Raw genomic sequence first — 24,069 nt, 5'->3', positions numbered from 1 at the left:
TTTAATGTACCTGCACAGGGTATTTTCGTTGAGGATGTGACGCATAAAACATATATATCCTCAGTTCTGTCACTGATACCTTACTTAAATATTGTTAGATGCCATCCCCGATGATGTTTATGCATGCAAATATGACAGTGTCACAGACGGAACCTGGAAGCAATGACAAATACACATTGGATATCATCACCCTTTTTACACTGTATTTATACTTCCTCAATTGCTATCAATAATATTACTTTGTGCTGGAGATATTCATTCTGATCATGGTCCATCTGCTGAAAGCAACTCTAGCACCAACTCATCTTTTGCATCTTCTATTGATGAGCTTATAAATAGTGGGTTAAGTATTGTGTCTTTAAATATTCAGAGTCTTAGACCTAAGCTTGATATACTTGAACTCGAAACACAGCCATATGATATTCTTATCTTTACTGAAACCTGGCTTCGTCCTGAAGTGCATAACAATGATATTGAAATACCAAATTTCCAATGCCCGGTTCGTTGCGACAGAACAGACAGAGTCGGTAGTGGAGTAGCGATCTATGTGAGAGAGGGCTTAAGATTTCATACAAGATATGATTTATCTGTACGTGGTATCGAGTGTGAATGGGTGGAACTTGATATAAACAGTCGTAAGCTTCTTCTCGGTGGTATTTATAGACCCCCAGACTCTGACAATCAGCATTGGCTTCTTCTTGAACAGTGTATAGATTAAGCATTTTCCGAGAGATCTGACAATATTCTGATTGCTGGCGATTTTAATATAAATCTTTTAAATTCTAACTCTAACAAACTGTCTAATCTTATAGCCTGTTACAATGCAGAACAAATTATTACTACACCAACCCACTTTACAGAAAGCTCTTGCTCACTACTCGATGTAATGTTGGTAAAGAACACAAATCATATTTTAACAAGTTTTGTTGCAGACCCATTTATTCCAGATGTTATTCGTTTTCATTGTCCAATTGTATCAGTAATGAAAGTTTCGAAACCAAAGGGTACCACATACAAACGCAAAATATGGATTTATGATAGGGGTGATATCTGGCTACATAAATGAAATAAACTCAGCAGACTGGCAAATTGGCAATCCATAATAAACACTGACAATGATATAGATGAAACAGTCAACTGAATAACTATTATCATATTAAACGCCGCAGACAACAATATTCATAACAAAAAAGTGACAATAAGACCACATGATATTCCATGGAGGACCAACAAAATACGTAAACTAATAAGAAAACGCAAAAAGGCCTACACAAAAGCAAAACAGATGAATACAGAGTTATCTTGGCAACAATTTAGAACAATCAAAAATGCGGTTACCAAACAAATAAGAAAAAGTAAAAATGAATATCAAAATAAATTACTTGAACAAATAAACTCATCAAATACTTCAACTAAAAATTGGTTTAAACTGACAAAATTCACACAAAAACAATCAAAACCAGCAATACCAGTCCTCCTTGATAACAGAATTTCTGCCAATACTGACAAAGAGAAGGTAAAACTACTTAATAATTTTTTATACACAATCAAACATTAACGTTCAAAACACACAACTCCCAAATCTGAACTTGCACATAAACTCATCTCTTCCCCAAATTACAATTACAGAAGATGATGCAAAGATGCAATTTCGTTAATTGACCCATCGAAAACCTATGGGCCAGATCTTATTCATCCCCGATTACAGAGAGAAGGATCGTCTGTTCTGTCTAAACCTTTGGCTGACTTTTTCTTTGCTTTGTTACTCTCAAAATGTACCTTTCCTACCTCCTGGAAAATGGCCAATGTCACTGCTATATTTAAAAAGAATGACCCGCCTAAGCCTTCGAACTACCGACCCATTTCTCTTTTAAGTTGTATAGGTAAACTAATGGAAAGGTGTATTCACAATACTTGTATAACTTTATTATTACCAACAACCTCCTCACGTCTTATCAATCCGGTTTCATCAAAGGTGACTCCACCATTAATCAAATTACATACACATACAGCAATATTTGCAAGGCTCTAACGAAGGCTTGGAGATTCGCGCTGTGTTTTGCGCTATCTATAAAGCATTCGACCTTGTATGGCATCGAGGTCTCTTACATAAGCTTACCTCAATTGGAATAAACGGCTCCCTTCTTAACTGGTTCGCTTCTTATCTCTCTGATCGCAAACAATGCGTTGTATACGCTAATTGTTCTTCTAACTGGTCATCAATTAATGCCGGCGTACCCCAGGGCTCGTTCCTCGGACCTTTGCTTTTCTTACTATATATAAACGATATTGTTGACGATGTAAATTCGAGCATACGACTTTTTGCAGACGACACGAGCCTTTATATCATTGTAGAGAATCCAATAGACGCAGCCAAGAATTTAAATGACGATCTTCAAAAAAATCATGAATGGTCAAAGGCTTGGCTGGTTACTTTTAATCCGTCCAAAACAGAATCCATGATATTTTCAAGAAAAAGAAGAAAAAAAACCATCCCCCAATTCAAATGAATGGAATTAAAACAATCAAACGTGTACAAAATCACACACATCTTGGTGTTACCCTTTCTGAAAATGTTAAATGGGACACTTATATATCTACATGTATAATACTGCGAAAAGCTTGGCAGAGAGTAGGCATCATGAGATCACTGAAAATCTCCTTAATCGTTCAAGCTTGGAAAGAATGTATATGCCCTTTATCCGCCCTATCCTTGAGTACGCCGTTGTTATATGGGATAATTTCTCGAACATGTTAAATGAAATTGAAGCTGTTCAAAACGAGGCAGCAAGAATAGTAACAGGTGCAACAAAATTATGCAATATAAGTAAATTACTAAACGACCTCAAATGTGTTAGCCTGGCCGAAAGGCGTAAACAACATAAACTAATTTTATTGTTTAAAATGTACAGTGGAATTACTCCAAACTATCTCTCAGATCTGATTCCCCAACACAACGAGTTCTACCACCTCAGAAATCTCAGACAAGTAAATTAAAAAACTCAAATTTATAGCTCATCCTTTCTTCCTTCTGCAATAAGAGAATGGAACTTACCACCATAAGAGACATGCATTTACGTCCCCTTCCATGTCCCCTGACACTTTTCAATCTCTTGTACGGAGACGAGCGCCTGAGCTTTAACACGAACAAAAAACTCATTCTTAAAGTTCAACAGTTTATCCTAGCTTCAAAACATTTTACTTACTAATATCAACTTTTTTCTGCTTATCACTTCCCGATAATATTGTGTGCAGACGTATATTCTCTATTCTTTATCTTAATTCAAAACTTTATTTAAATATTTTTGTCTCTTTTTTCTTCGAAACATTGTAAACAAAATCATCTGAAAAAAAATACTTAAATTTAATACTAGTTAAAAACAATATTTTACTTTGTAATAGAAATTGTTTGGAGTAATCTCCTAATATCATGAAATAATCTTGAAACAGAAGTTTTCTTATTCTACTACCCTAGATAATAATGTCCTAACAAATTTATTCATTTTAATTATTTATCTGATTTCCTTTTTCTGTATTATTCTAACCAAATATGTGCATATTTTATATTGCAAGTACCTTATGTGTGGAAAGGAATTTACATAAGTCGCATTTGACTTGTTTTCCAATCCACGAAATATACCAGTATGATTGTATATGCTAACTGTATATATTTATGTTGTAAAATAGAAATAAAATATTGATTAAACTTAATGTGTACGCAGTATCTTGAGTTTTAAGAGTGTACGCAGTATCATAATGTTTATTTCCTGTAAATACATGTAGAACATTTTAATACATTTTTCATTCAAAGAAAAAAATAACAAAGATTAAAAATATATTCATGAAACAGGTTCTACAATAAAATAACTTAAAGCTGTGTGAAATTTTCAGTTTAATCGACAATTTTTCAATATCTGTATCATTTCAATATCCAGAATCAAAATCGCATTCAACGCGAAACACTTACAAGAAAGGGAAGACTTGTGTCAAGGCATTTGGATTATCGAGACTAGAAGTAAGGACATCTTCTTTGCAAAAGAAGTTAAATTCAAATATATTCTGGTTTCTTTACATGACTCGTTTTTGATCAAAATACCGGTTGAAAAAGTTATTCGCGGTATCAGAATTTTGAGGTTTCGCGCGCATAGTATGACCCCCTTGGAATGGATAAAAGATATGGTAATTTCAAAGCTGACGTTGTAATGCTGACGTCATAAGAGACATGTAAGTAGGGTTTTTCTTTGTGTTTCAATGATTTTTAACCAGGTTTTCAACGAAAACCGGGTTATTGTAATTGCCGAAGTCGGCGGGCGGGCAGGCGGGCGGGCGTCAACTTTTGGTTTCCGCTCAATAACTTTAACTTGCTTTGGCCTATTGACACCGAACTTGGTGTGTAGGAAGCTTATATCAAGAGGCAGCTTGGGATTGCTACCCAGGTGTCTGTGATCAAGGTCAAGGTCACTGTTACTAAAAATAGAAATTCAGTTTTCGCTCAATAACCTGAGTTTGCTTTGGCCTATTGACACCAAACTTGGTGTATGGATAGCTAATACCAAGAGGCAGCTTGGGATTGGTACCCAGCTGTCTGTGATCAAGGTCAAGGTCACTGTTACTAAAAATAGAAATTCAGTTTCCGCTAAATAACTTTAGTTTGCTTTGGCCTATTGACACCAAAATTGGTGTGTAGGTAGCTTATATCAAGAGGCAGCTTGGGATTGCTACCCAGGTGTCTATGATCGAGCTCAAGGTCACTGTTACTAAAAAAAGATTTTTTTTCTGCTCAATAACTTGAGTTTGCTTTGGCCTATTGACACCAAACTTGGTGTGTAGGTAGCTTATATCAAGAGAAAGCTTTGGATTGCTACCCAGGTGTCTGTGTTCAAGGTCAAGGTCACTGTTACTAAAAATATAAATTCAGTTTCCGCTCAATAACTTGAGTTTGCTTTGGCCTATTGACACCAAACTTGGTGTATATATAGCTTATATCAAGAGGCAGCTTGGGATTGCTACCCAGGTATCTGTAATCAAGGTCAAAGTCACTGTTACTAAAAATAGAAATTCAGTTTCCGCTCAGTAACTTGAGTTTGCTTTGGCCTATTGACACCAAACTTGGTGTATGGATAGCTTATATTAAGAGGCAGCTTGGGATTGCTATCCAGGTGTCTGTGATCAAGGTCAAGGCCACTGTTACTAAAAATAGAAATTCAGTTTCCGCTCAATAACTTGAGTTTGCTTTGGCTTATTGACACCAAACTTGGTGTATGGATAGCTTACACCAAGAGGCAGCTTGGGATTGCTATCCAGGTCTCTGTGATCAAGGTCAAGGCCACTGTTACTAAAAATAGAAATTCAGTTTCCACACAATAACTTGAGTTTGCTTTGGCCTATTGACACCAAACTTGGTGTATGGATAGCATATATCAAGAGGCAGATTGAGACTGCTACCCAGGTGTCTGTTATCAAGGTCAAGGTCTCTGTTACTAAAAATAGAAATTCAGTTTCTGCTCAATAACTTGAGTTTGCTTTGGCCTATTGACACCAAACTTGATGAATGGATAGCTTATATCAAGAGGCAGCTTGGGATTGCTACCCAGGTGTCTGTGTTCAAGGTTAATGTATTTAGTTTTCATGTTATAACTTGAGTTTGCTTGGACCTTTTGACACCAAACTTGCTGAGTTGCAGCTTTGGATTGCCACTTAGATATCTGGGACCAAGTTCAAGGTCATTTGCTTACAATAGAATTTTCAGCTTCTACTCAATAACTTCAGTGCACTTTGATCTATTGATTGCTGTCACATCAAAACTTGGTCGTTGAAAACCTGGTTTTCGTCGCATTGCGGCGCTTCTTGTATGAATATAGAATAGTTTAATTCACAGTTAATCGACGTGGGACCAAGCCCTACCCAAAGGGTACCATCCTTTCAACCAGTTAATATTCTTCAGCCCATTCAAAATACATGTCAATACAAAATCAAAGAATTCAATATTGTATTGTTTGGCGGCTTACAAATCCTTGTTCTAGCCTATTTAAAATGAGTGTTACATTTTTTTATTATTTCATTTTGTTTTATTAAAAAATGTAAATCATTATTGCTCGTTTGAGTGTAACGAATTAGAGCATAATAAGCAATACTGATACTTAGTCTGATAATGATAATTTATTTAAAAAAAGCTTGGGTAATAGCACGCCCGTTTAACTCACAACGAGTGAAAAATGTCCATCGGTAAAAATGTTGGGAGCAATTTCCGTTCCTCGTTGTGAGCACCCATCTTTGACGTGTGACACGATAAACAAGGTGAGTTTTTCATAATTTTTGAAGATTACAGACATTTATGTAAAAATATCGAAATGCAGTTAGCTAGCGATGTGTTTTCCGAGTATGCACATGTAAAGATATTGCCTGTTGGTGGACAATTTGATGGAAAAACCGTGCGACGCAGTCACTCGGGGTAGCAGGAAAACTGGAGACAACTTCTCTTTGGACCTAATTTAACATTAAAAACGTCGATTCTGGTGACGTTTTGTGCATTCTAACCTAAAACAGATGCCCACAAGTCTTCAGCGTAAATTATTATCTGAAAGTCTTCATAGAAAGAAGATATACCCTTTTTTGCTTTAATCCTCGTTGTGAGCACCATGACCTCGTTGTGAGGAAGACATTGGCAGGTAACTAGTGTTATTGTTATCGATGATAATAAATAGCCTGGAGCAGAGTAACTGATACTTATGAATAGCATGGGTTACAGTTTCTGATGCAGATCAATTGCCTAGGTTATAGATACCGATACTATTAAAAAGCCCGGGTTATATTTAACGACACTGATAAATACTAACTAGCATGCCCATGGTGTTATAGTTAACGATACTGATAAATAGCCTGGTTATAATTACCGATACTGATAAATAGCCCGGGTTATATTTACCGATACTGATAAATAGCCCGGGTTATATTTACCGATTCTGATAAATACTAACTAGCATGCCCATTGTGTTATAGTTAACGATACTGATAAATAGCCTGGGTTATAATTACCGATACTGATAAATAGCCCGTGTTATATTTACCGATACTGATAAATAGCCCGGGTTATATTTACCGATACTGATAAATAGCCCGGGTTATATTTACCGATACTGATAAATAGCCCGGGTTATATTTACCGATACTGATAAATAGCCCGGGTTATATTTACCGATACTGATAAATGACCCAGGTTATATTAAATAATTTACCGATGCTGATAAAAAGCCCGGGGTTATATTTACTGATACTGATTTAAAAAAAACGTAGTTATATTTACCGATACTGATAATAACCGGGTTGAATTTACTGATACTGATAATAAGCCTTGGATATACATGTAGTTACCGATAATGCTACGTAGCCTGGGTTTTAGCTACTGGTACTGATAAATAGCATGGGTTAAATTTACTGATACTGATGAATAGCCTGGTTTATAACTACCGATACTGATAAAAATTCTTGGATATTATTACCGATACTGATGAATAGCCTGGGTCAGAATTACAGATACGGATAAATAGCCTGGGTTATAATACATTTGTATACCGATACCGATAAAAAGCCTGAGTTATAGTTACCGATACAGATAAATATCCTTGGTTACTGTTACAGATACTAATAACAGCCTAGATATAGTTACCTATACAGATAAATAGCCCAGGTTATTGTGTTTCATTGTTCAACAAGTTTTCAACATTTAGCATCGGAAGTTTGAGACTTTTTTATCCTTTTCAATTTTGCATACAGATAAATTGGGTTTGAATGGCAAAATCAGCCATGTTTTTTTTTTAATCTTGGAAGATATCAAAGAATTAGTGATAACTTGGTTGGCATAACTAACTACATACAGTTGGTGCATGGCTAGGATAACATACATGTACATGACCATGCCATCTTGTTTTATAAATAAGATATTTTTCTCTAATTAATCTGTTTTTACAGGACAATCGACATATATGATTAATTTACGTAATTCATGTATGCTTTATCATTAAAAGAAACTACTTGAAACTATTTCACGGAAGCTTTATGATAATAAAAAAAACAAGACTTGACACTATGTTATTGAGGAAAGTAAATTCCTAGTGAAAACACTTTGAAGATTGGCCTATACGTTTTATTTTAAAAGGAACTCCACTGATGCTGGAACTGTTGTGCGCGTTTTGTGGAACAATTCATGTAGGTTTGAGTGCAAAACGTCAGATAATTTCCTCACTACGTTTTTTCAAGAGTATGCGTTAAAATTGTGCAATGCCCCTTTAACCCACCCCCCCCCCACACACACACACAAAATGCAGAGTGTAATTCTTGAATACGTTTTAATTTTCAGCTATGTATTTTCGTTTAACTAAGTCTATGCCTGAAATTTATTCTGAATCTTGTATATCTTTTATTTAAAACTGTAGTTATAATAAAGGCAACCATTTATTTACTTTGATGATGCATTATCTATAATTATCTATATATATGAACGGAGAGACGTGTATCTGGAACTTAATCTGGTTTCAGGCACCCGCAATTATATACTATACCAACCCGTCATCCAAGCCATTCTAATCTTTATAATTATTGAACATGTCCATATTATCTGATATCAAAAGTGATTTCATAATTATATTTCAGGAAAAAAATGCTTTGAAATTACATTTTAAGAGAGAATGTTCTTTATAATTATATCAGAAAATACAAGTAATTTGATATCACTGAATAATTTATTTGTTATCAGGGATAAATGTATAAATTTGTAAGTCGGTGTTATTAATGATGGCGTCTTCATCGGGAATAATTGAGAATAATATCAAAAGAGATTGTGTAATTTACCAGCTATCCTTTGGGTGAAATGGTCCTTCATTCCGCATTTACATTCTCCAATTCCTGGGTAGATATATATGGCACCTGTCCCATTATCTTCGTAGGGGGCTCCGATAGCTACCTCTGTAAAATAAAGTTCATATATATATACATATTGGTTCTTAGTATTTTCATAAATATTAATGGATAGATTTTTATCCCTAACAGGTTTTGAAATTATGTGCCTTTCTATCAAAAAAGCAGTTTTTCTTGAATTCAAAAGATGATAAAAACCTTTACAGTTTTTATAGCGATCATTTTAAATGAAATATTTTGTGTGACTTTTGGCAGCAAATTCTCAATATTTTGACATATAAATCCATCAAACTGAAAGCTGAGGCTTTAAAATCAAAACAGTGCCCTTCCTAAATATACATATCTATTTACCGTTTTCCGACATTCCTACACTCCTACCTATAGCTAAGCCTAACTTGTTACCTCCCTCCGCACGCATTAAGCCACATGCGCTCACGCCCGACCAACCGATCTCCACTCTTTCTTCAACCTGCCACCCTACTACCTTCCTGCCTACATGCAACCAAATACCTCCTTACTTTCATTTGTTTGTTTGTTTTTTTTTTGTTTCATTTTACGCCTTTTCCCAACAGTATTTCAGTCATATAGGCTGGTAGTTTCCTGACCATCGTTCCTGGAGAGTTACACCAGTACTAGACTACCTTCCTTACTTTCATACCCACGCAATATAACTACTTAAAGATCCTTATGGTTGTATACTACACTTACGTGAAATTATATAATTATGTTTATAATTATGCTAATACCACAATTTTCAAAAATCGAAGAATATGTAAAAATATGTACTGCAAATATTTGTACATATTAAATGTAATTATTAAATTATATGCATTCATTTCTGGACTTAGAATTTATAGAAAACAAATTTCTAATTACTTCCCTTTATTTACCTGAAATATTGAATTCGGCAATATCTTTATAAATAATGCTTTTTGGAACTAACAATATTGACAAATCTTAATTTAAGCATCATATTTATTATATAAAACCATAAAAATGTGTTAAAGGATCTCAATTTCAGCGTTATTTTATCGTTCAGAAATAACTATCGAAAACAAATCTTTCAAAAATTAAAATCTTAAGTTACCATTATAGCCGTCAAGGTCAAGGTCACCCATGGATGCGATTGCTGCACCAAACCGAGCAAAAGAAGATTTACCCTTTAATGAAGGTACATTAACACCACCTGAAAGAATTCCTATTGGACCACAGATACTGGTTCCGGTGTCCTGAAAAAACAACAGAACAATTATCATTGTTAAACCCAAGTTACACAATCACTATTTATTATATCGATATTTAAGGTCTCTTTTGTCTTATAATAAGAATAAAACAATGGTAAGGAAGAGCAGAACACATCCGTTGGATTGGTCCACGATTAAAGAGAAAGAAATAATAGTCCTTAAAACATATTCCATATAAGAAACAACATTAAAGTATTCGAGCTTCTTGCTAACTGAGGAGCCAACACAAACGCTAACACTGTAGAGTGATATCGAATCCACTTTGGACTAAGAGGAGCAAACTTGAAAGCAATAATTATCCAATATATATAGTACATCGGGAGACGTTTAGAAAATCTACAAATTCAAGAAAAACAAATAAGTTACATGAATGTTCAAAATTCAAATTATACATGCTCATAAAACATTTCAATTCAGAACATTAATGGTGACCTTGGTATTTGATGTTTTCATTTCAGTTGTTATGGTGATAGCACTTTAATATTTAATGACCTACAATAAGCGCAAGAGGGGACTAATGTAACTGGTATCTCTACAGTCACATCGTAGTCTTTTTTAACTTCAAGTAGTCTTTTTACATATCAGCGTTTTGACACCCGATAGGTATTTCCACAACAAACGTGATGCCCATTTTGCATCATTTCATTCAAGAGCTTGCTGCGAAGTAAAACCACCAATAATTCAAATTTCTTGGTCTGGCATCGAACACGCACCTAGGTAGGGAAAGTAATTAGAAACCAGCGAATGCCTCTACCATAGAGCCCTATTCTATGAGTTACATTTTCCACAATATGAGATTGCTAAATACTTCTTTCTGCAATAGGACATACTCTTACTGAACTATAAACGAAAACACGTCCCTCTTCCGGATTGTCACCAGTGTAGAACGGGGCACCAACAAACAGTTCGTCATATCCGTCACCTGTTACATCAACAGCAGCGAGTGCTGCACCAAACTTGGTACCAGTTTGTTCTTTGTCAATTAATTCTCTCAAATCCAGGTTATCTTGGTCAGGACATGGCTATTTGTTGAAACAGAATGAAAACATAATTTTGATTGATAGATTGTAGAAATATTATAAATGAAATTATTTATTTGTTTATTTTCGATGGCAAAAACTTTGTTTGTTTTTTTAATCAGTAAACTAAAACTAAATCACTGAATTAGATTAAAAACACACAAATAAAAAGATGTCACTACAAGCAAGAGCCACACAGGCGGCTAGGCATCCAAACATTCGGACTGCCTCAAACAAGTTTAACCCAAACAACATTCGTTGTTCTATTGCATATGTATACGAAAACTTCAATTAATACATCAGTGACTTTGAACGTTGTCTGACAAGGCACGCTTTTATTATTAAAATATACTTGATTTAAACATATTTTATTGCTCTTTTTTTACACATCTATAACATAATATTATCATAATATAAATACAAAAGTAGCATAAAATATACTTAATACTTCAAAGAATGGCGTGATTCAAAGGACGCCTTTATTTACACACCAGTGTATGAAATACAATTTTATCTTATCTTGAAGCATTAAAAACACTTACAGCAGATGGGAAACCAAATTCTAGCGCAAATTCTTGGTTATTTCCATTATACAGATACACCTGGCAATTAAAACAAATATAATCATTTAATTGCACATATTTCTACGTAATCCAATCTTAAAAATTTATTAAATCAAGTTGATAATTTATAAACGATATTGATAAATTGACAGAAAAAAGCCGTAAAGTACCAGTTGATTTTATCCCTAATTTTACATACACAAAAATGTGGGGTTTTTTTTTGTTTTGTTTTTTTACCTTTCCGTAATGATGTCCCATCTTTGTTGGATCATTCCAGTTAGGGGCTCCAGATATGACCATTTCACCATTCCAAAACTTTGCAACAGTCAAAGCATATCCTGCAGTAAAATGCTTGATGGAACTCAAAATATCTAGCAGTTTGAATAACGATAAAGAACCGATATGCAAATTGACACCAGTGTTTAATAAAAAGTGTGTTAATACCAAAATTCTACATTTTGTGTTTATTCATTATTCGAAAATTTTTAATATTTAATTAAAACCTTTGTGATCAATATTGTTAAAGTTGTTCTGGAATCAGTTGTCTAGAATTTACTAGTATGTAATAAATATTATATAATTCCATAATTTCAGTATCTATAATAAAGAAATATTATAAAATATAACTGCCATTGTAGACGCTACATCTGCGTTCTATTCTGGATTGCAGTTTGCTAAAGTTTGTCTTCCAATGAAATCGCTCTATTTTGTTTAATTTTGCCGAAATTTATTCCATAACTCTGCTGTAACTCATCTGTTTTGTATTAAATTTATACGTTAAATGAGCCGATTTAATGGACACCGCCTATTAACATAATGCGCATACTTGCTCATTATTTTTAACGCTTCCCGTGTTTTTAAACATTAAACACGTGCTTAAAGTAGCTGTTTTATGGCTATGATGATGGAAAAGGTGTTTTGTTTAAAACTTTGGGATTTTAACGTTCTTTTATGGAGAAATGGCAGGGATTTTGGACAGAAGGATTACATTACCTGTCATCTTTTAATATAAATGTACAAATGAATCAACAGAAACATGTTTAAAACAAGAACTTAAAAAACAAAATCCATACAAAAACTGATTGATATATCATTTATAGTGCACCCGAATTTTTTAAAATGCCCATCACAAATCTTTCACAATAAATGGCAGTGTTTCTGACATTATTATTGTCAACATGATAAAACAACATGTATTATTATTATCACCTGCAGCCAAAAAGAGAGTTAACGTTATTAATATTGCACATGCAGCCATATCATACTTTAATAAATATTAAATTTAATAATAAAATAAAGTCAATTAAGAAAAAATAGTTGATGTTCCTATATCATTTCTATTTAACAGTTGTTTATTTTGCACACACTTTCCATAGCGACATAGCAATTATATAACTGCTTTACAAATACCTACATGTATGTACATTTGAGGTTGCAACACAATATTTGTTTCTATTTTAACTTTATTCAACTTTTTCCATAAAAGTATATAGTAATTTACTTGCTTTTATGATAAAACTTTTGGCATTAAAAGGGTCAAATGTTATGCGCTACTTAAATGTTATGTGTAGTAATGTGGCAGAGTGGTGTCATTTTTAGATCAGAAGGGGCATACCGTCTTGCATAGTTCGCCAAAATTTGTCTGCCAATGAAACCGCTCTATTTGTTTAAATACCGAAATATTTACCATACAGTGCTGTAACTCAACTGAGCGAACGAAGTGATATTAAATTTATACGTTAAATGAGCTGATTTAATGGACTCCGCCTATTACATAGTGCACTCGATTTGAAAAGGCGGGGCTAACTGTAAGTCGGTTATAGGTTATATACAGAGTTTTAAGAGAGTAATTTTCTCGCCCTCGAAAATAAATTTCTTAAAACTCTGTATATAACCTTTAACCTATACTTGCTGTTTAATTAAGCACCATGGTTGGCAATATATTTCTTTCATGATGAGAAGTAAAGTTCAGAGTTCACTGAGAAATCACGTTTTAACGAAACTTTATTTAAATCTCGACGATAAAGCATTTTTTGATACTCGATTCAGAGCTTACAAAAAATACAAAATATATATGACCATACTTATATTCTGTTGACACTTAGATTTGGCTAAAGAACTAGTTCGGAAGTTACGACTAAACGATTTATCATACATCTCCGAAAAGGGTAGCTCTGTTTCTTGCCAGGTATGCGCATGGAAGGTAAAATTGCGTAAACTAGTAATCACTTGAAATTTATATGATTTCAGAAAAAGTATACAAACACTTAATTTTATACAAAAGTCCTGAATAATGGGTTATTTTTCCCTAAACTAGCTATAAATAGCTTCATCTCATGAAAGAATCTGAGGACTCTGGTCGAAAGCGAACCCACCACTGTGAGGAGCAAACGTTTATCATCTCTATTATAAAGTGTTAAATTTATCGATCATTTGATATTTCAGTGTAAAAGGATACAAACAACTCAAAGAACTTGCTGTTATAATTTAATTATCTTAGACTACCTACCGAAGTACATCGTGTTTGTAGTGTAATCAAAACTAAGCCGTGCCGTCCAATGCTTTTTATACGATTTAAACGCACCTGAAAATATGATTTATGAACAATCGATTAATCTAGATCATGAATAATTGGTGATAAATCACAGTCTGGTTCATGATGAATTGATAATTGATAAATAATCTCACACAGGATTTTTGACATAAATGGATCAAAAGTATTTTTAAGACCTTTGTTTTACTGTATGTAGGTCTGAACCAAAAGCCCGTGTGCAAAATTTCTGACCATTTGCTCAAATCGCTTACAAGGGATTATCAATTTTATTACGCCAATTGACCAAAAAATGAAAAACATTGCAAAGCTTTTCACTATCTCAAATCAGCCAAAAAAGAGATTAATGGGTAATTGGTGTGCATAATTTAATGATAAATGACTAAATGAGATAGTTAAGATAAGATAGTTTTATATTTGCGTGACTTTCGTGAGTCTACAAATTTGTTTCGAATCACATAAATTGTACACATCACAAAAACATCAGACCCAAGGAGCCTTAAATTACTGTTTAACATACACTCAGTAATTATCACCATGTATTAATTTATAATAATATCAGCACAAATCTTAGGAAATTGCCAATAGTCCGACAAAAGAACGGAGTAACCGTTTGAGTGGGCATTCATTAGTGAACTGCTAAAATTGACTGGTGTCAACTACTACGATGTTTTTCGCCGAGTGCTAGGACTGTACAAGTGATAAAAACACACGTGCTACTTTTGACCTGTGGACATCCAGTCAACGTATCCCAGTTATCGGGTTCAGCCCGTTACATGCCAAGAGATCCGTATGAGGTCTATATTTTCTTGGGTAATTTGGTCATTTGATGTCCTGTCTTGATTTGATGGAGACAGGGGAATCGTGCTGTCAAAAACTTTATCAATCTTGTAGCCTGCTCTAGCAGTGCTGACAAATGACCTGTTGGTGTTGCTTTGGCACCAAATATATCTATGAACATGTGCTTTGGCGAGTTGGGTCGGGGGATCAGCTGGGACTTTACTACTTAGTCGTCCCCAACATAGGGAGTTTTAACCAGGACATTGGCTGTCCAGAAGCAAAGTTTCAGCTATTCTTAAGCATGGCTTAAAGTTTATTATTTATTTACTTATTTACAAAATTAAATTGGTCAGGCGCGGCGTAGCCGATTGACACATGTTTACAATATAAACAGTCAATTTACTAGACTGATAAACGATTTGCTGAACTACCAAAGTAAATGTGTTACGACTCATTTGAAATACTGCAATCCTATTGGACACACTAATGATACGTTACGATGAAATGTTTCCCTGTATGTTATGCATAGTAAGGAGTTCAATGGAATAATCTTTGTCATAATTATTTTACTTTTACAGTAAACAATTTTATAATTATTTAGACTTAAAATAAGGACTTTTAATAAGTCTATATTTACCCCGCCAATCATCAGCCCCGGGAGCACCAATAATATCCCCGAATCCATCCTGTAATAGGAAAAAGCTGTCACAAAGTTATGATACATTTAGGAAGATAGATACATTTTTTTAGTTATTAGCATATCAGATTTTTAATATGTATTACATTAAGACATTCATTATTTCGTTTAAAACTACGATACATCTTTGCAACTGTAAAAATTTAATTTTAATTATACAAAATGTTATAAAATGCGATCATATAATTGTGAAGGCCTACTTATAAATGTCATCTGTTATTTGTTTTATTTTCGTGATATTGGCTGTCATTTAAGCTAATATTTCGTTATAATGGAAACATTTTGATAAAATCTTTTATCTGAGCAGTAGTATATACTACTCAAAATTTGCTAAGGATCACTTTTTCACAGTGCGTTACTTTTGTGTATTTGTAATAAATGTGAAAATTGATTAAAAGGAATTAAAGATCCTGTAACACAATTTTTTCATGGTTTTATTTCATAAATATGATGCTCAAATTAAGATTTGTCAATATTGTAAGTTCCAATAAGCATTATTTATAAAGATATTACCCAATTTAACATTTCATGTAAATAAAGGGAGGTAATTAGAAATATATTTTCTATAAATTCTAAGTCAAATTTTCCAATAAGAAATGAATGCCTGTAATTTATTGATTAAATATAATGTGCACAAATATTTGCAGTACACATTTTACATATTCTTCGATGTTTGAAAATTGTTTTATTTGCATAAATATGTACATATATAATTTTTTGCTAGTGTGGTATTCATACAGTAAAAATATCAATCACAAAACATACAGGATCTTTAAATATAATTAGTTCAAAACTGTTTTTTATGAAAATAATGACAATGGAAGTGTTCCTTGACGTGTGCCTGTTGGAGAATGAGTGTGCTGGACGAAAATCAACATTTTGAAGATAGTGGAATAAAAAAATCTTGCAAATCAGGAAATGGTTGGCGTAGGGTGTTTAATGCCGAGTATGGTGTCCGCGGACATTAATTACGGCCTGGCATCGCCACCGCATGCTGCTGATGAGCGTGCGGACCTTGTGATGAGGAATCTGGGCCCATTCCTCTATGATTGCATGTTTTAGCTCCTGAACTGTTGTTGGTTGGACGTGGCGTGAAGAAATGGCTTTCTGTAGTATATCCCAAGCATGCTCAATTGGATTTAAATCGCTGGTCAATCAATGCGGACTAAAGTTGCCCCCTCAAGATATCGGTTTGTGATGTTGGCTCTGAGTGCACGGGCGTTGTCATCCATAAGAATGAAATCAGGGCCGACTGCGCCAGCGTACGAGCGTACATGAACGTCTAAGATTACATTGACATACCTTACTACCGTCAATGTACCGTTTTCAATGATGTGTAGGTCCGTTTTCCCCTGAGCGCTTATTCCCGCCCACACCATGACTGAACCCCGCTAAAACAGTCGTGTTCTGCAACGCATGCTACAGCTAAGCGTTCATTTGAACTTCTCCAAACCCTAGCCCGTCTGTCCGTGAAGTCCACACAAGACATTGACTCATCAGTGAAGAGGACCGGGGTCCAATCATTAACTGTCCATGTGACAAGATTCTGCGCCCATTGCAAACGGGTTGAATGATTCCGACCCCCGGCGTGGCCTTACAAGACATGTCCAGTCATTTGGAATCGGTTCCACATCCTGGAGACAACGCCCTGGGATACCCCAATGACATGGGCAACGTGCCTTTGTGAACGGCCAGCCTCCAACATTCCAATACGCCTGTTCATCTCATCTTCACTAAGACGACGTCTAACCTGTCGATTTGCCATAGTTTGGTAATTTCCAGCACAGTTTTACCATAAAACGAGGGAAGTCTTGTTGCTTGTAAATGTTTAAGTGAAAGCACATGGCCATAAAACACCAAATATCCATAGGTATGCTTTTCCACGTGCTTATCGTGTAAGGTGTACATGACAAATCGATAACTTAAGTACACGATTATGAAATCCCCGTACAGGTGTATTGTTAGCGGAAATATGATTTAAATATTAGGATAATGGGGCTGAAATATGCTATGTCAAAAAGGTGATCCTTAGCAAATTTTGAGCAGTATAGTTATATTTCACACCTTATAAAATGTAACAAACTTACTGTCAGTAATAATACCCCGTGATGTTCCAATAGAAATCATTATTAGATTTAGCCTAGCATCGTTTTCATTTCTAAACTACACGGTGAATCTGTCAGCGTCTAAATTTCGTTCAACATAAAAATTATATAGATATATTTACGCTTCAAATCCAAAATATATAGAATTTATACAGAAATTCATGCTAGGACTTTTACAAATGTCTTTTTAGCGTGATTTGAGTACATAAGATAATTTTGAAATTTTTGTCATTAATTTTGCCCGAGTATCCCTTTAACAAGGCTTTTGACAGTGTTTATAGAAATGCATTTTGGTAACCATTACATAAATCTAGTATTAGGGGTAAATTATTGCGTATTGTTAAGGATATGTAAAATAAAGTTAAATCATGTATTAAAGTGTGTAATAGTTATTCAGAGTTTTTCGTATATGCTGTAGGCTTACGTCAAGGGGAGAAAATTTCGCCGATTTTATTTTCACTTTTTATTGATGACACTGAGTTATTTTTGCAGCATGATATAAATTGTGGTTCAAACCCCGTCAGGGGCAAGTCGTTGTTTCCTTGAGCAATAAACTTAACACTCATTGCTCAGTACAGGTTTGATTCCAGAAAACAGATTCGAAAGTGTGTCTTTAAGCTAATAGCATCCTACACAATCGAACTTAACAAATTCTGTATATAAACTAAAGGGATCTAGAAGTTAATGTAGATAAGACTAAAGTAATGGTGTTTAGGAAGAGAGGTGGTTTATTGCTCTCTGAAAGATTTTTGTAAAATGGCAAACACTTAGAGGTTGTGAATGATTTCAATTATTTAGGTACAGTTTTGAATTATACTTGTAATTTTGCATTAAATCAGTAGCAGCTTGTTGGTAAAGCTTTGAAAGCGTTAAATGTATTACTGATAAACTGTTATTAATATAAACTGAAACCAAAGTTATTATGTAAGTTATTTGACTCTTTTGTTGGATCCATCTGTTATGTATGCAACATATTAAATGTATAGACCCTTTCATTTAAGCGATAACAGTCAGGGAAGAGTTACTTCCCTTACCGGATGTGACGTAAATGGGGGATAAAACTATGCATGCCGCATAGAAAGTTAGCTTATTGAAAAGTTAAATGCGTAAATACTGATCGTTCAAATATGATTATAACATGTAAAAATTTACGCATGCATACATAAATTCAATATCAAGATAATAGAAAAAAGCAAAGATTGAGATTAATTCTCGCTACCACGGATTTATAAATCCGTGTCGCTACGGAGTGAAACAGCGAAATTTCATTAGATCTAGATTTTCTAAAATGCCAGGATAAAAAGCTAGTAATTAAATCAAATTTTAATATTTTATAAACACCTATACACACTGAAATTGTCTATTATAAATTTAAATGGCCATTTTCTAGTTTTCTGTGTTATTTTCTGTCACTTAGAAAATTCCGGCGTATTTGTGACAAACCTGAAAATAAGAATGCCAATGTCTTTTAATGATTGTTTTTCAAGCTTTAATAGAACAATAACAGAATGCATTCTGTCAATACTTACTGATTCTTTTTCATTATGCCGTATAAAAAATAAATATTTCAAAGAACCAGTGAAAGATATAATTTTATAAATTTTCCGGAAATAACGAAAACCATGTGGCATTGACTTTTATAATTTTAGATTCGCAACAGACGATGATAAGATAATTTTGATATTAAAAATCTGTTCTCCCAATAACTTATTTCATAGATAAATAGATGTGTATATATAAGGGCCACGTACTGGACCGGAACATATTAATTAACAGGGTACATAATTATGTTGTATATACAAGCGGCACTTGGCTGTGATATCATAAATCACCAGGGTGCATTCTTTAGAGTTATAACATTACATCAGATTACGTCACTTTTGTTAGTTGTCTAAATATGTATGGTCCGAATTTTGTTATACATCATCCTAGGGACTTTATTGGCCATGCCTTACTGATTTGATACTCGATCCAGAGTCCTACCAACTGGCACAGTCAAAATTACGTAAAATTATAATTCAGTTAATAACGAATTTCTGTGAACGTGTTTCACAACTTGTTTTTGTTGTTTTTTTTGTGTGATTTTTTAAATATATGATAAGCAGAGTATGAATTAAAAAGTATCAAGTTGAAAATATTACTTTACCAGCTTAAATATATTGGTGTGATGTACGGTTTTTTGAGAGTGCATTTTTTGCCGACACAAATAGTATACAGTCATGTACATTCAAAAGATTTTTTTACTTTTTATGCCTTTACATTTTGTTTTGAAATTACATATATTTATATTGTTTTCTTTTCTTTGTCTTAGTAATGCTTAAATCAAAATGATTTTTAATAAACCAGTATGTTGCAATTAATTATTACGCAGCCGTTTTTCGAAACTACAGAATCCTTACATTTTTGAAACTCAAAATATCTTTTGGGTATTGTATATTAGCAGAGACATAGATACATTACTTATATATCTGGTATAAGCAAGTTAGTACGATTTAACTGCCTGGTAAAATTTTCATTATTAAGAATCTAACGAAAATGGTAATCATGATCAGTAACCCAGGAATATGGTCTACTATTAAACAAAATCGTTAACCATATTATATAGTAAACATATTTATTTATTTCACCATCGTTTTTATGTAATATCTTATTCAATTACACAATATTTTGGCAATTTCAATCTGCCAATCTTAAAAGAGAAAGGATTAAGATCTTTATTTCCCTCTATTATTGTACTTAATTAATCGTATCGGCATTGTCCACCGTATCCCCCAATGACGTCATCCAAGGGCGACAACTTGAATACGGTCTTAAATGAAAGGGTCTATATAATTTATATCTGACCAGTTGGTATTTCCAATATTATCATTGTTCTATTTTTAGAACATTAACTACATGTATGTACTAGAACTTTCTTAACTGTTGTAAAAAACTCATGCATTATATTTAGATAGAAACTTCTGGAATGTTCTTTATTGTTGAAGTTGCTAGATTATGATTACTTCAGAACATAATAGACTTTTCTGGAATTTTCTAAGTTAATATATATAAAGTGACATTTTTCATTACTTTTACCTTTTAAGTAATCAGTGATCTTTTAAGTCATCAGTTACCTTTTAAATCATCAATATATTTGGAGTATTATTCAAATTGGATATTAAGTGAATTATTGGAGCTTGAATTTTAAAATAAATTATTCTTGTGGATTTTATTGTGGGAATTTATTCTAAAGTGTTCTTGGATTTAACTTGGATTTAACTGTGCTATTCAAAAAGGATCATTCCAGGATCAGATAAGACATTTTAATTTTACATTTTTATTTGGACTTCAGGTATTTGTACACATAATTTGTTATTTTGATTTTCTTTATTATTTTTTCTGTAATAAATTTGTTATTGTTACAAGTTTGTTGCTGGCTTTTCTTTCTCGTTACGCCTGGCTCGTAACACATCTTAAAAGGAAATTTAAAGGTAAAGTAATGACAAAAATATTAAAATGATCTTATATACTCCAATCACGCTAAAATGACTTTTCTTGAAGTTTCAGCATGAATTTCTGTTTAAATTTTATATATTTTGGGTTTAAAGCGTAGATATATCTATATCTTTTGAACAAAATTTAGACGCCAATGGAATCACCAAATAGTTTTAAAACAAGTCAGATGACTTGAACAGACCCTTGAAGTTACAATAACAGATATTGTGGATAGTGTATGATTGAAACAAGCTCAAGTCATTCATTTGACATGTTCTTTAACGTTTCCAGAGTTTACATTGACAACAATTGTGAAATGCTAGCGCTCTAACCTGACCCACGCGGGTCAAGTTAGGAAACCACAATTTTATTCTTTATATGGAGAAAAATTTACTAATATATTTATTTTGAGGACATTTACAGAATAATGAATTAAAAATTCAAAACTAAGAAATAATTTGCTTGAAATTTTGCTTGTGTCTCCCTTTAAATTATGCATCTGAGATTTGGGGCCACAGTAAGTCTAAAGATATTGAAGGAACACATCTTAAGTTTTTAAAAGAATATTAAATGCAAATATAAGAACTTCGAATACATCTGTTTATGGTGAATTGGCTCGTTACCTATTGTATATTGGAAGATACGTTAAGATAATTAGTATTGGTTTTGCTTACTTGAAACAGATAACATTATTCTTAAAGAGTGTATAATACCTGTCTCAGTGATTGCAATAACGTTAAAATCAATTGGTTAACTAAGGTAAAAACATTATTAGATCAATATGGTTTAAACTGTATTTGGGATGGTCCTTCTATTGTTAACAGTAAATCTTTTATACCTTTGTTTAAACAGAGACTGATAGACACTTTTATTCAAAGCTGGCATGTTGATAAGGAGAACAGTGGTGTTTTAACATTGTATACAAACCTTAAGAATACTTTTTTGTATGAGATATACTGCCTAGTAACCTAAGGTTGTTTATTTGTAAAATAAGAATGTCTTCTTAATCCTTACGTATACAAACAGGTAGATATGGTTAGAAATGTATTTTATAGATAGATGAAATATTTTATGTCATTGTTGAACATTCAGTAAATCAAACCGACTCTTAATGTAGGTTAATATAGTAAATCAAACCGACTCTTAATGTAGGTTAATTTATGTTTTTGGCATTGGCCAATCTGAGAGCACCCTTAACATCACGTGCTCTCTAACAACCAATCAATTAACGACATCAGCCTTTCTGGAAAAACTTTTAGAAGGGAAAAGCACGCTACATCTGCTCTGCTATAATTTTAAATTTTACAAGTTTTCATACATTGTTCTGTCTGGAATTTAACGGTAAAACGTTACATTCATCCTTCTTTAACTTTTGCATGTAAAATCGCTGCAACACGGATGTTCTTAATTTAGGAAATTGAATGAGTTTGTATTTTCATTGTGCACAACAAGTGACGCCATCCTTTGTGATATAACAGTGCCTGATTCAATATGGCGGCATCGATCCAGTTATTTGGACATCCCTTTGTTTCCTGTTTGAATGAGCCACATCTTCATTTTAATTTAAACTTAACTTCGCTCCCGTTGGTACAATATTCAGGAAATATACTTGTATCCGTTATATTATATTTACTCAGGGCCTTCCAAATCTGAGTTCGACTTACTGATTTGTTTTCATCTGAAGTACTTCTTAACCAGTCTGTATGGTCTTATTTAGTAAATTATTAAACAATTACCACGTCTCGACAAGGACGGTCAGACAATTAATTCCGGAAATAACATGTTCGATATTCCAGTCTAGGCTGTTTAGTTCCAGACTATGTTCTGATGTTACCATGCTTATATATCAATTTCCAGACTATGTTCTGATGTTCCAGACTACGTTCTGATGTTCCAGACTATGTTCTGATGCTCCAGACTATGTTCTGATGTTCCAGACTATGTTCTGTTGTTACAGTGTTTTTGTTTTGACGGTTCCAGACTATGTTTTTATGTTCCAGATTTTATTCTGGGGTTACAACATTTAGTAATGCTTCTCCAGACTATGCTCTGATGTTCCAGACTATGTTCTGATGTTATAATGTTTATCTATTGTTTCCAGAATTTTTTCTGATGACACAGTATTATACTGTATCCAGACTATGTCTGATGTTCCACATTTATTATTTTGTTTTTCTGATGAGAAATGATATTTGTACAGGATATAACCAGAAAAATAACGTTGGTTTACTCTGGCTTTTTTCTTTCAGATGAAACGCAATAAACGTTCAGCCACAGAGAGCCATTCTAATATGCCATGCTGCACTAATAAAGATGATGTACAGAGTCGGACAACGTCTCATTTGGAAGACAATGGGCTAACTCGTCGGAAAAAGAGCAAAAACAATCAGAATCCACACAGGGGTAGAAAATCTCCTAGTCAAAGCTCATCACAGCAAGCTGCCCACCTAGCAAGGGGAGGCAACATAACACATACAAACAAACAGGCTGTAAACAGATTACACCAGAACCGGAAAAGGAGTACAGTTTCTCATCAGTCTCCATCTTCCAGTTTAAATCATGAGGAAAATGGCATTCAATTCCTGGAGGTATCGGAGGTTGAAGAAACCTCAACCTTAGAAAACCCGACATCCTCAGACGATGAAGAAATGAACGTTATAGTACATACTGTAATACACAGGACCTTGAAGATGAATATCATTTTATACTTATATGTATATGCT

The 24,069-nt window shown here is 33.6% G+C and overlaps 1 protein-coding gene across 1 annotated transcript in view; it reads right to left on the bottom strand.

Moving 5' to 3' along the window:
- LOC132713660 (integrin alpha-4-like) overlaps nucleotides 1-24,069 on the bottom strand; it is a 100,224-nt gene that overhangs the window by 44,135 nt on the left and 32,020 nt on the right. Inside the window, exons 6-12 of the mRNA XM_060696309.1 lie at nucleotides 15,708-15,756; nucleotides 14,249-14,323; nucleotides 11,977-12,077; nucleotides 11,719-11,778; nucleotides 10,994-11,179; nucleotides 10,001-10,142; nucleotides 8,848-8,961 (exon numbers count right to left, since the gene is read on the bottom strand). Of these exons, the coding sequence (XP_060552292.1) occupies nucleotides 8,848-8,961; nucleotides 10,001-10,142; nucleotides 10,994-11,179; nucleotides 11,719-11,778; nucleotides 11,977-12,077; nucleotides 14,249-14,323; nucleotides 15,708-15,756 (727 nt within the window). The remainder of the gene's footprint in view (nucleotides 1-8,847; nucleotides 8,962-10,000; nucleotides 10,143-10,993; nucleotides 11,180-11,718; nucleotides 11,779-11,976; nucleotides 12,078-14,248; nucleotides 14,324-15,707; nucleotides 15,757-24,069) is intronic.

Source organism: Ruditapes philippinarum, unplaced genomic scaffold (genome assembly GCF_026571515.1).
Source record: "Ruditapes philippinarum isolate M1 unplaced genomic scaffold, ASM2657151v2 ctg304_1_1_1_1, whole genome shotgun sequence".
NCBI classification, from domain to species: domain Eukaryota; kingdom Metazoa; phylum Mollusca; class Bivalvia; order Venerida; family Veneridae; genus Ruditapes; species Ruditapes philippinarum.
This window is presented reverse-complemented; position numbering and strand designations above follow the sequence as displayed.